Source organism: Populus trichocarpa, chromosome 3 (genome assembly GCF_000002775.5).
Source record: "Populus trichocarpa isolate Nisqually-1 chromosome 3, P.trichocarpa_v4.1, whole genome shotgun sequence".
NCBI lineage: Eukaryota > Viridiplantae > Streptophyta > Magnoliopsida > Malpighiales > Salicaceae > Populus > Populus trichocarpa.
The window spans coordinates 16765724-16778594 of NC_037287.2; the positions used below are offsets into that span (position 1 = coordinate 16765724).

The following is a 12871-nucleotide window of genomic DNA, read 5'->3' on the forward strand; positions in this document are numbered from 1 at the left end:
ACCATTCTCTACGCCGTTCCAACAGCAATATTCTCTAGCATGTTCTCTCGATTCTCACCACTGCCACCTCCACCTAGTTCAACATCTGCCCCCCATTCTCCAGCTATTTTTTAGAGAGTTTTCTGTCATGTTGCTGTAGTGACAATGAGCTTTCCTTTTCCTGTTGCTGTAGCATAGCATACTGCATAATTTGTTTCTGTGCTTGAAACTGCTTTTAAGTGTGTTTAGCTGGAAAAAATATAATTTTTTAAGGGATTTTTAATTATTTTAATGTATTGATGTTTAAGATAAAAAAAATCTGAATTTTTTTTAATATATTTTCAAATAAAAAACATTTTTAAAAAACATTGTTTGTAAGTCATCTTTACCAAACAAAATTCTAACCAAAATCATTTTAACATAATTTAATTTTAAATTATTTACAATAAATAATTCTTGAATTATGATCTAAGATAAAAAAAAACACTTCTTATAAACCATTTAAAATATACTTTGAACGGATTACAAATCACTAATAATAATAATAATTGATCGCATAAACCTGCAGGTTCGTGCTTTGCACCCAAATCAATAATTAATCTTTAAGAGTTTTGTTTATTATACATAAGTTATGGGATTAAAATATATACAATCAAAGAACGAAAATTATAATGGGAATGAAAAGCGAAACGGTGTGTAGAAGAGGACAGGCCGTATAGGTTAATTTCTCATGCCAATGGTTTTGGCTTTGTATGCCAAGTAATTAACAATTTCAAAGATAAAAGTTGATTTTTTTTTCTTTCTGAAAAAGGGCCGAATGATCTCCATTGCTTGAAGTGAAGGGAGTATCAGACAGAAGAGTTCAATAGCTTGACACGATCACATCTCTGAGAAAATCTACTCCTGTTGTTGCTTTCTCCTTTTCTTCTGTTACAATATACCATCCACCATTGCCATTAATTTACTCAAGAAAATGGCAAAGCAATACCTCTTTGTTGGGGAACAGCACCTCCAAAAAGCATTGCTTCGCTGTTTATATTCTTGTTCTTTCCATTGTATAGATTAATTTCTAGCTCACAAAAAAAATGGATTAACAGGGACAAAGCACATGAGCGCATGTGGGACAGGAATGTGGGTTGTTCTTGACGATTTATGTCTGTGAGTCTGTTCGCGTTACGTTTTAACACAGGAAGGGACGAAGAAGGAAGAGGGATTGTTTTCTTCCAAAATTGACAACAGGGAATTCGGTGAGTTGATTTTTAAAAAGAAGAAGCTGTTGTCAACTTTACTTTCTTTAGCTTCTAGTACTTGATTTCTGACAATTAATAACCAGCTCAGCAGTTTAGGTGAGTTTTCTATATCAATGAGGATGAACACTAGTGGTCATAAATCTCTCTTCACATGTATATACACAATATTTTAATGCAACGGGCAAAAGATTTGTCAAGCTTCTCTCACACGTTCCTACTCTAGAATTATATTATAGTACAAACAAAATTTAATTTTGAATTAAATAGAATCACTTAATTGTGCAAAGAAAAAACCCTCCATTGCAGCTCAACTAGACTTCCTCGTGATCACATGCCACACCGATAGAAAAAAAACAACACATCGCTCCCAATATCATATGAAAGTAGGACTTTGACCACCGCATGGTCCTTCATGAACCATTTGAATGGCATGGAAGCCATGACGTGTTAACGTGTATATCGGTTTTTTAATAATTTTTAAAAATTTAAAATTATCAAAGTACTAATGACAAAACCTAAAAATAATAACAAAACTAGTTAAAAAAATCAAAATACCCTCATAAATAACCTTTATTTTTTTGAATTACAAGGTTAATTCAGCTATTTTATTGTTCGATAAAAAAAAAGATGGAAAAACTCCTCTATATTTAATATTTTATTTCTCTTTTAGGAATATAACTGTAACTCACTTGTTTATTTTTTTTAAAAAGACAAAAGAGCCCCTCAACTAAAGATGATTTTTTTAGGGCAAATAGTTATTATCCTGTAACAAAAAAAAATATACGGATCATTTTTTCCTTAATCAATTTTACAATAACTAATATATCACATTGAAAAAACATTTCTAACCCAGTTACAGGCTTAATCAATTTATTTTGGTACGAGCAAAATCGTATTTTTTTTTGTAATAATATAATAATAATATATATTTTACCTTTGTTTGTACAGTTCTATGATGAATTTGAGGGGCAATATCCAATGTGCAGCAACAACAATGAAAATAACTTTCATTGCTTTCAGAAAATTAAGCTTTCCTCTTGTTGTTTTTTTTTTACATAAAAAAAAAATTCAACGAGAAATGTATTCCAATGATGTGGACAACTGTATAAATTACTAGAACAGAATACAACATTTTTTTCCCCAGATTATGAAAAGATCGAATACAAACTTATCTAACACCAGAGCATAAAGGAGATACAAACACAACAATCTATCGCAGCTAAATTACAAGTAAAATCATATTTTCATTGATTTTTCGAAGAGAGACAGTGATATAAACATTATGGGGACAGGGCTACTGTTACTGTCATCTAATTATGCGAGGGGGAGTGTCCATGTCAGACGTGCATGGTACTGGAGGATGCAGGGTGGCTTTAGATGTTGGTCTCGATCGAGGGCTGTTCGGAAATGCAGAAGATATTGTGTTTTAAAATATTTTTTATTTAAAGTAATATTTTTAATACTATTAGATCAAAATACTATTAACTGAGAGATTCATTGAGATCTCATGGACGATCGAACCTTGGAAGGAGCTGATATGATTGTCGTCGGTTGCTAAGTCGTGGCTTACTTCTGCATCCAAATTTATTACCGATGCACAAAAGAAAAGGACTTCATCATCTTTCTCCTGCACAAGTCTGAATATTCTCTGCAACTAAAAAGACATGCACAGAACCTTGTAAGACTCTGATCTCCTACCTAATTAAACTGATGGAGGCATCAGAGGGTCCTGACTCCTGATCGCCCTTCCAGGAAACTTGCTTCGTAGATATTTCAATTATCGAAGCTCAGCCTTCTACGTCTTTCAACTCATACTAACTTTAAGAGGACTAATTTTTTAAATACATTCAGCAAGCACGTCGTCTTTCATTTCAGAAACTGTGAGTACTTAACAAAAACAACTAAATTGAGAAAGTCTTCTATTGTGCAGCTCGATCATTATTTCCTTGCACAAAAGCACCATGGACATCATTCTTGAGGAGCAATGCAATTTTGTCATTGTTCCTAGGGCGTGTAAGAGTACACTTTGATTCTTATAGGTTTATATTTTTTATTTTGAACCTTAAATTTGAATTTTAATCACATTTTAATTATTGAGTTCTAAGAGATGAGAGAGTTGTTAAAAACTAAAAGAAAAAAAAAAGTATTAAGTGAGTCACATTCTAGCCAGAAAAAAACCAATGTTAATTTTATTGGTTCGTCTTGGAAAGGAAAATTTAATGATGGTGATTTTTTTCCTTTAACAATGCTGGAAAAAATAGATGAGACTTTTGATATTTTTAAAAAATTTATTTTATTTTTATTTTTAAAGTGATTAAATAATATTTTAATATTGAATAGGTTTATTGAAGTTTCTGTAGTGTTTTCAAGTCAAAACATGTTAAAATATAAATTTCAAAATTAAAAAACTCAGCTCCAACATCCTCTGATCATAAAATTATGGAAGTAGATAACTTGTCCTCTGTTAGAAAAATTTTAATATTGCAATAACATTTTTTCTTAATTAACAAAAAGAAAAATGTCAGGCACAAAGGCATGGTCCACACTCCATACCCACTTTTTCTTTATAACAATTTAAAATAAATCTTTATTTAAATTATTTAAAAAATTATTTGATTATGTCATACTTTTTAAATGAGATTATTAGATGTTTTTGTATTTATATTTGCAACAACATTTTAACACTTATATATGAGTCTAATATGCAATAAATTGTAAAATAATTGCACATGAATATTCAATGATAATAAAATATTTTTTTATTGGTAGTTTTTATATACTTTTCATGAATTAATTACTGTTTTATTTTTTTCATATAATCACATAAAAATTATGAATACATGATTTCTTTTTTAATTTTTTTCTTTGAAACTTTCTTTTCTGATTAGGATAAGTTTTTATTAAAAGAAACATGTTATTCTTGCAAAAGTCATGTATTTGTAAAAATAATTATAATAATGAAACAAGAGTATTCCGTCAAGAAATAAAATATTCACTCTTTAATTTTAAATTTTGGATTCTCGCGGATATTTATTTTAGTTACCTTAGTTTTTTCCTAAAAAAAGATATTTTTTTCAAAATAAAAAAATACATAAATAAGGAATGAGGATATAAACTTAAGAAATATATTTTCTCCTTTAAAATTTAAATTTGTCAAACTCTTTGCAAATGTTTATTTTAATTTTCATAAAATTAAATAAAAATTGCAGGCGTAAAATCTATTATAGTATTACTTGAGGGGTGGAAATCAAATTATTTTTGTTGATGCAAATCATAATTAAATAAAAATTAGCTTTGAAAGTATCTCGAAAAACCGATGTTTCAGCAAAGAATTTGCTTCTTCCGTATCTCGGTGTTCATTTGAATTCTCTTGGGACCAACTTCACATATGGAGCTAACTTTGCCACGTCATCGTCCACCACCATGCTACCAACTAGTATTATGCCTAATGGTGAACAGAGTCCTTTCTACCTTGAAGTACAATATGAGCAATTCTTGCAATTCAAAGCCAGGTCACAGCTGATTAGGGAAAGAGGTAATCAACCAATAATCTAGTTGATTAATTTCATGATTTTAAGATGATATTCAATTAATTAACCTTAAATCGGTAAAAAAAAAATATTTTTTAGAGGAGGAATATTTGCAAAGTTGATGCCCCATGAAGAATATTTTGAAAAGGGTTTATACACATTCTATATTTGGCCAAAATGATCTCGTTGCTGGAGTTCTTAGTGTGTCTGTTGAGGAAGTGAATGCATCTGTTCCTGGTAAGGTTAATGCATTTTCAACAATGTTCAGTGTACATTTTCAGTAACTCATTCCTGCTCCTTTTCCTCCTCTAAATATCTCCAATTTTGGGTGCGAGAAGAATTTCAGTGTACATTTTCTTACTTGGCAACTTCATCAACTCGTTCAGCTAGTATGCATGTGCAGGGTTCACCATTTTGAGTTATTTTATCTCTTGGAATCATAGTAGCTGAAAGTAGTGGAGTCTTGTTGATGGATGCAGCGCATATACAATTTGGGAGCTAGATCGTTCTGGACTCATAGCACTGGACCAATTGGTTGCCTTGGTTATATTTTAGTTGGTTTTCCCACAGCAGGGAAGGATGATGCTGGTTGCGCAAAGCCTTACAGTGAAGGAGATGGTATTTCAGCTCAGGAAAGATTTTCCAGCATCTGTATTCACGTATGTAGATGTCTATTCTCTGAAGTATTCTTTGTTCAACGAACCTGAAAAATATGGTATTATTCCCCTTGAACTACACTGAACTCGCATGGAAAATAATTATATCAATCAGATTAACAACCTGCAATCAGCTTTGTGTTCATTCTAAAATTGTGACCTTATGGTCTTACAGATAAATTTGATGTGATATCTTTGCAAATTGTAGGATTTGAGCTTCCTCTTGTAATATGTTGTTGTTATGGCAACAAGCACACCTATGGCAGTACTGCGGTAAGTGGAGCAACCTTCACAGTAAATGGTGGTACACACAGAAAACAGTGGGTTCATGTGATCGCCCCTTGTTATGGGTAGTTTGGGATGGATATTGATTCCAAATTTGTCAACTGAAAGCTCTCTTTCGATAACTTTGTTAAAACAAAAAAAAGCTATAATTTGTAGTTTTTTAAATTTATTTTTTCAAATTACAGCCACAAAAACTATCATAATACCAAGCAAATATAAAAAAGAGCATGGTAGTTTTCACTTTGTTGGACAACTCAATCTCATGGTAATTAAATGGAAATGGAACCTTACCAAGTGCAAAAGATCACCCATCCATAGATGCTAAAAACTTTCATGCTGGTACACTTGTCACTAGAAAAGTTTGACATAAACCTGAAAAAGATCATGCGATTAACCCAGAACATGAAACAAAAGAACAAGAAATGGCAAAATTCTCGTACAATTATCTTGTTCAACCTTCTCTGGCTTATTTCCAGAAGATGGCTGGAAAATGAAGGGTGCATCACATTCGGGTAAAATGTGTCATCCAAATCTGCATAATTGCAACGAACTGGAAAACATAATGCTTGAAAGAAGAAAGTTGGCAGAAAGATTCATGCACTCTGCGCTTCTAAAAAGGCATTGAATTCCTCCCTAGCCTTCTGCAAGCGAGGTGTAATGCAAGAAGTTGGTGAGGTAGGGTGCGATGTGGGCAATGATGTTGAAAACCTAACATGGCGAGAAAATTCATGGGAGTTCCTGGGTGCTGCTCTTGTTGAACAACTCTTGAGAACTTGTTTTCGATCCTTGTCAAAGATGAAGGCAGCAGCAACCGGTGAATTTGCGTCATTCACACTAGCTTGGATCAACTCTTGTGGCAAATCGAAGTAAAGATTCTTGGGGTCGTCTTCATGGTCATTTATGATGGCCGATGAAGCCCAAGAACCACATTCAAATTTTTCCACAGAAACTGTCCTGGATATTACATTTCCCAAATCTCCTCTCACTTCTTCCTTTTTTGGTCTCACTGGTTTTCCCTTTGCAAAGCCTGGAAGGTAGAAGCATAGCACACCGCATTTCAATCCATCATCAATGGGATCCATGTTTTCACCAGTTATGTGATCTTCTTTGCTAGCCTCAATTTTGAAGTGTCCATGAGGTCTGTTATCAGATTTGCTAGCATTTGGTCTGGGGAACCAAAAATTAAGTTCATCAGCAGGTGCGGCTGTCCTTCCTTCTACGCAAGACTTGTTCCTTCGCAAGTGAATTTCTTGTTGAGCAGCAAGGGGAGGATGTGCTAAAGAATGTCGACCAGCAAGATTGTCAATCTGGCGGGGAGATGCTTGGCTTTCATTTTTCCATTTCTTCTTCAACATGGTGAGGCTGAACCGAGGGGATGAGCAGGCTGAGCTGGGGAGGCTGCCTGATATAATCTGGGATTTTGCAGGCAGTGCAGGTGGTAGCAGGTCTGGAATTGGTGCAGTCGACACAGGCAGCAGCATGAAATTGAAGCTAGCCTCTCTTCTTGATGACTCTCTCAACGAAACTGGATCCGCTGAAATCTGCTTTTCCTTTTGCATACTCTCTTTTCTAATCAACTTTTTAGATTCTTCAATAGCCATGAATTTTAATTCGTGGAAATAATCAGCAGTAATAATACAGATGTCCAGATCATCAGAAATTTCAAGTGTTTCATGAGTGCCGTTGTTTGAGGTGGGAAGGACAATATCTGAAGCTGGGAGGACCATGGTGTTTCAGGTCACAAACTAGCTAGCTATTAGAATGAAGTGAGAGATTAACAACTCATAAGAACAGTAGGAACCTGGCAAAGTGAGGACGTGGGCAGCAAGTCACAAGCGTCAAAGGGTAGTGAGTTCCATGTTTTCCCTGCTCGCTCATATAAAAAACGACTTAGTTATATAATATTGAAAAAGAGTTAGCTTCCTTGGTTACAATCTCAAATTAGATGAGAGTGGATTTAACAATTTTCAAAAGTAGATCATGTTATTATGCTCTCAAAAAGATGCTCACTATAACCAGCGTACAGATTCAATGAACGAGGCAGATAGGACCTGGTTTGTGTTCTTGAACAAATATTGCAGTGATGCTAAATGCTGTACGGTATCATTGATCATATCAACCAGCAATTTCAACTAAGGGTTTTGCTGCTAAAATCATATTATGTCTTCTCTATTTTCCATATATGAAGTTATAAACCCATATGAGAAATAAAACATATCTAACAGTGACTTTCAACTGTGTTATAGTATCTTACCACTACAAATGTTTCAGAAGTAGAAAATTTTAAGAGCTAGTTGTATCATATGCTTGCAGAAGCATGGGCGCCGCATAAATAGCAAGCTCAAGAGGACCAGCCAGACCATGTTAATTAAACCCAACTGCCCAGGCTCATGTTGGCAGGTTAACTCGATTGACCTCATCAATCAAAATAATATTATTTTATTTTATTTATAAAAATAAAATAAAATGATGTTTTGTAAAAAAAATAAAAACAAAATTAAACCAGTTTGACTTTCTCAACTTTGAGTGGACTTCTCTTTTATGCCGGGCCCGGGTCGGGGGTTGGGTTGAGAAGGTCCTGGGTCAACCCGCTGATCCAAGGGAGGTAAGGTTTAATAAATGTGGTTTCCAGAATATTGTATAAGAAATAACACACAAACAGACGACCCTTAAATGAAACACATTAAACTAATCAGAAAGAGAACAAACCATAGCTGGTTCGTCATTCAGGCCAGTATACTCAATTTCAGCAGCTGAATCCCATTCAATTTTCAATCTCTTTGCAGCCTTTTTAGGATCTTTACCAGTGTCAATGGCTTTTGCATAAAGGAATTTGCTTGGGTTCGTCACTGGTGCCTCAACCTACTCAATGAACATGGCGTGTATAAACAAAATTCTCAGACACATGGCACAAAACCGTTGAGGAATACATCAATATTTGGATGAGTAATTGAAATCGAAGTGGGTTTAATAACAAAGAAACAACATTATTGAGCTAATTTGTAGTACAATATTCAGCTACAAGAACATTGAACAGTAAGTGGATTGAATTAATAATAAGCAAACGAAATTACCTCGCTAAAAAGCATGTCTCTGTTTTTCCTGAGAAGCTCCAACACCTAATCAAAAGACACAGATATAATTAACTGCTAAAAACATTTTTTTAAACAAGAAAAGAAGAAGAATAGTGAGTAGACAAGAAATGAAAGAGACCCATTTGATATCTCGAACATACTGGAGTTCTTTAGGGCTAGGAGGAGGTGCTTCATCTTCGTCCTCTTCTTGGTCTTGTTCTTGTTCTTGGACACGCGATTCTATGTCTTCTTTACGAACCAACAAATGACGAGTCTTTCTCCTTCTCGACGCATTATGGTAGAGGCAAATAGTGGGCAATCTTGTCGTCAGTCTCTCATTCAAAGAAGGTGTGTATTGGTGAGGGTGAAAGAAGAGTGAATTGGAATGTAAAGAAGAAGAAGTTGGTAAAGTTGCAAAACCATCATTAACATTATCTTCTATCTCTTCAGTATTGTCTATAGCAAGAAGAAAAACTAGTAGTAACAGTAATAGTTACTGATTTGAAGTTGATGATACATGTCTGTGTTGAGCATTTGCATTTCAAACTCTTCAAGTTCATTGTTGAAGAAGGTGATGATTACTGGTTGCCATAAAAACTGCCTCGTTAGATTTCGTCGCCACCATGGCATTAGCATAGCATAGGATGCTAGCCTTTTGCGGTTTTGCCATTCCAAGTTTACGGCCCGAATGTTACTCTATATTGATTGGGCTTGTATTTCGGCAGCCCAGCCTATAATAATTAGTTTGGAAAAGGCCCCCAATCACTCCTATGTTTGTTTCCACACAAGCTCTTATGAAAATGATTTTGTTAGAGTTATTCGATTTAATTCAACTGGACTCCATCATATAGGATGAATTCCAATAACGATATTTGAAAACATTTAACAAATAAAAAACTGATTTTTTTAATTAAAAAATTAGATACCCTGAATATATTTAAAGAATAAAAAATCAAGAAATATAAAGAAATTTTGGCAATCCTCAGTCATTGAATTTTGTAAAAGTATTTAAGAAACAAAAAAAACAATATTTCCCAAAAAACTTAAACTTTTCAAATTGCTATGAAAAAAATTAAAAAATGCTCAATCATTAAAGTTTCTTAGAAATTTTAAATTTAAAAAATCTTTCTCGGTAGGAATGATAATTTTTCAAAATCTTAAGAATTTAAAAAATTGAAAGAACTTAGTTATTAAAAATTGAAAAATAAAATAAAAAATGAATTCAAAATTTCTCATCCATTAAATTTTCTTAAAATTTTTATTAAAATTACGATTGAACTCGTAAAATCATCGTGATAAAATCTTACGAGTTCAATTGGCTATGTTTTCTGAGCTAAAAGTGTCATCTGGTTACAAATGCTATTATACCCATTCTCGATAAAGTTTTAAACTATCTCAAGGCCCTTACAATTATCCCATCTCCAAGAATCTCAGGACTTGTGACGAGGTTAATTCACTGGCTTGAGCCTTGAGCTGTTGAATCTTTTCATGTTCTAGAAAGTGGGGTGAACTATCTCTTCAAGCTAAAAATATAATTCACCATCTCGTCAGTGCGATGGTTCATTTGAGTGAATGGACGACAATGCTGAATCATGTAATTTCCAAAATTAGTTGTTTTTTTTTTTAGTAAACGATGAATTCCATTGGATTAGATTTTTCAACTTCATGTTAGGTTGAAAATGAGTGGATATGGATACAAAATATTTATAAATATTGATCATATCAACTTACTTTTTGAAAATCCCGGTGGCTCCTCCCTAAAAAAAAAAAAACAAAAAAAGAAAAAAACCTGCAAGTAAAATTTTCTCTTCATACATCTCAAGTCATTATAAGATGCATGAAGAGAATCATCTAGGTGGTGGCCCAGTGATAAGAACTTGGGATCAAGAGGTTTGCTTCCTCTGTGATCTCAGGTTCGAGCCTTGTGGTTACTCATATGATGACCACTGGAGGCTTACATGGTCGTTAACTTCAGGGCCCGTGGAATTAGTCGAGGTGCACGCAAGCTGGTCAGGACACCCATATTAAACTAAAAAAAAATTGCATGGAGAGGTAGCATATCCTTGTTTGTTAAAAGGGTGCAAATAGTCGCAAAGTCTGTGCCTTCTGTGCGCACTATTTTATTATATGCTTTTCCAACAAGTCGTATTACATAGTTATATGAAGAGCTTGCGGAGAAAATCTGTTCTAAAATGCACTGAGATGTAATTAAAAAAACACAAAATTACCTACAGAGCTAACATATTTTATTTAAAAACGTCATCTTGAAAACATAACGAGAAACTTCGCCTCCCCTTGTAAAATGCCCTCCGAACCTTGTCCTTCGCGGAAAAGACCTTGCAGATTCACTAGGCCACCATTTTTAAGCAGGCCCAGTCTGCATAATTCTGAATTTTTATCCATCATAGTTCCCACACACCCACGACCTCATGCTATACCAAAAACGGGTCAAAAACAGATACTAAAGCCAGCCTAATTCTTCCATTTCCGAGTTCTCTGGGACAATGCATTACTCTCTCAAGAGACCTACCATGTCAGGCACCGATCCTTATCTCAGCCTGGAACAAAAACAAAGGAAAGTACCCCATCCTTATCGAACCAGGCAAATTGATTCTTATCCAGTTTAATCATAGCACGAAAAGAAATCAATATGATCAAGGGCCTGGCCGGCTTTGACGATGATCATCATCTGTGTGTATAAATCGCAGGTAATTGTAGCACTGTGAGGTTAGTTGGTGTTTTAAAGCATTTATTTCTCCTCCTCCTCCTTTCTTCTTTACAAGTGTTGACGATGCAACTGGAACAATTTATAATCCATCGTAGATTCCTTCTTTTTTTCTATTTAAAGCCTGCCATGCCTAGCACATTTGGAATCCCTCTCCCATAATTCCTTCGATTGGCTGTAAAGCTTGCTGACAGGCGTGAAATCCCTCTTCCACAATTCCATCGATTTCTAATGTGAGATCAAGTGGGATTTTATTCTTGGTGGTAGCTAAATGATTACGCGAATACGATTATTATTTTATTCTGTTCCCTTTTTATGATTCATTGATCATATGATAATTTAATCTTTTTAGCTTTTAAATATACAATTTTTATCCATTTAAATAAACAAGTTAAAAGTTAACATATGTCAATTTAATCTTTGATCGATTTATCTCAAACAATATTATTAAAAAAAAGTTGATGATGGATCGGTTCCAGTGAAATCTTTTCTTCTTGTTTTTTTGTCAAAATATAAACGTCTTATTTAATATTTATTTTTATTTTTATTTATTTGCTTGCTATTTGATTTGTTTTTTTTATCTTTTTGAATTGATATTTTTGAATTTCTCCTTTTATTATTGGTTTGATTTAATTTTTATATCAAATTTGGTCCGTATTATTTTAATTATTATTTTTTATCATTTTACTGATTGATTTTTTTTTAAAATTTTATTATATAGTATTTGATTTTAAAAAAACTCTTATATCAAATTTAGTATTCTTTTAATTATTTTTTCTTTTGTTTTAGAATTTTTTATTGATTTTATTTATTTATTCCCTTGAGAATTTTGTTTCTTTATTTTTTAGGATTTACAAGGTTAGTCTCGAGTTTATAACTAGGATCACGGGTTTTAAATATTAACATTAGTTGAATTTTTAATGCAAACTAAAATAGATGGCATTCTTATACTTTTAAATATAAAATATCATATCTTTAACGTTCTTATATATTAAAAAAAAAATTCTTTTAAGAGCACTGAATTTAGGATACTGACTGCATGAGTTCATCCTCTTTCCCAGGCCAGCCAACACTTTTTTATTATTTACTTTTCATTAACTTTAATATCCTTTACAGTAATTCTAGTTCTTATTTTTCTCAGCAATATTTGGCGATCATAAGGATAATGATATTCAGTTTGATGATTTTACTTTTCATCAACTCTTAATAATGAACCCCACTCTAAATACATTGATGATATTTCTTAGTTTATTAAATTTTTTGTTATTAATATAGGTATTTGGATTAGCTTATATGCATCTTAACTAATTTTATGAGTTTTAAAATTAATAACTATATAAGCCTCTAATGATTTAAAAAAAATCCAAACTCG

At 33.1% G+C, this 12871-nt stretch overlaps 1 protein-coding gene and 1 pseudogene across 10 annotated transcripts; one reads left to right on the forward strand and one right to left on the reverse strand.

Annotated features, from left to right (window-relative positions):
• The first annotated feature begins 3190 nt into the window (after window positions 1-3190).
• On the forward strand, window positions 3191-5805 carry LOC112327010 (esterase-like; annotated as a pseudogene).
• A 190-nt stretch (window positions 5806-5995) lies between these two features.
• LOC18097093 (uncharacterized) lies at window positions 5996-9413 on the reverse strand. Of its 10 annotated transcripts, none has more exons than XM_052451421.1 (5): window positions 8936-9413; window positions 8775-8819; window positions 8410-8562; window positions 7955-8291; window positions 5996-7566 (listed from the first exon to the last, which is right to left on the reverse strand). In XM_052451421.1, the coding sequence occupies exon 5, from the start codon at window positions 7425-7427 to the stop codon at window positions 6294-6296; it is 1134 nt and encodes a 377-aa protein (XP_052307381.1). In that variant the 5' UTR covers window positions 7428-7566; window positions 7955-8291; window positions 8410-8562; window positions 8775-8819; window positions 8936-9413; the 3' UTR covers window positions 5996-6293. The 10 variants fall into 10 exon arrangements, with proteins under 10 accessions (XP_052307381.1, XP_052307386.1, XP_052307384.1 ...); XM_052451426.1 differs by lacking the exon at window positions 7955-8291 and having other exon boundaries at window positions 5996-7408; window positions 7502-7566; window positions 8936-9412; XM_052451424.1 differs by lacking the exon at window positions 7955-8291 and having other exon boundaries at window positions 5996-7414; window positions 7502-7566; window positions 8936-9412.
• Window positions 9414-12871: the final 3458 nt, after the last annotated feature.

What these genes read in the sequence shown, in the direction of transcription:
- LOC18097093 (XM_052451422.1), bottom strand. Translation starts at nt 7,427, where the DNA reads ATGGTCCTCCCAGCTTCAGATATTGTCCTTCCCACCTCAAACAACGGC.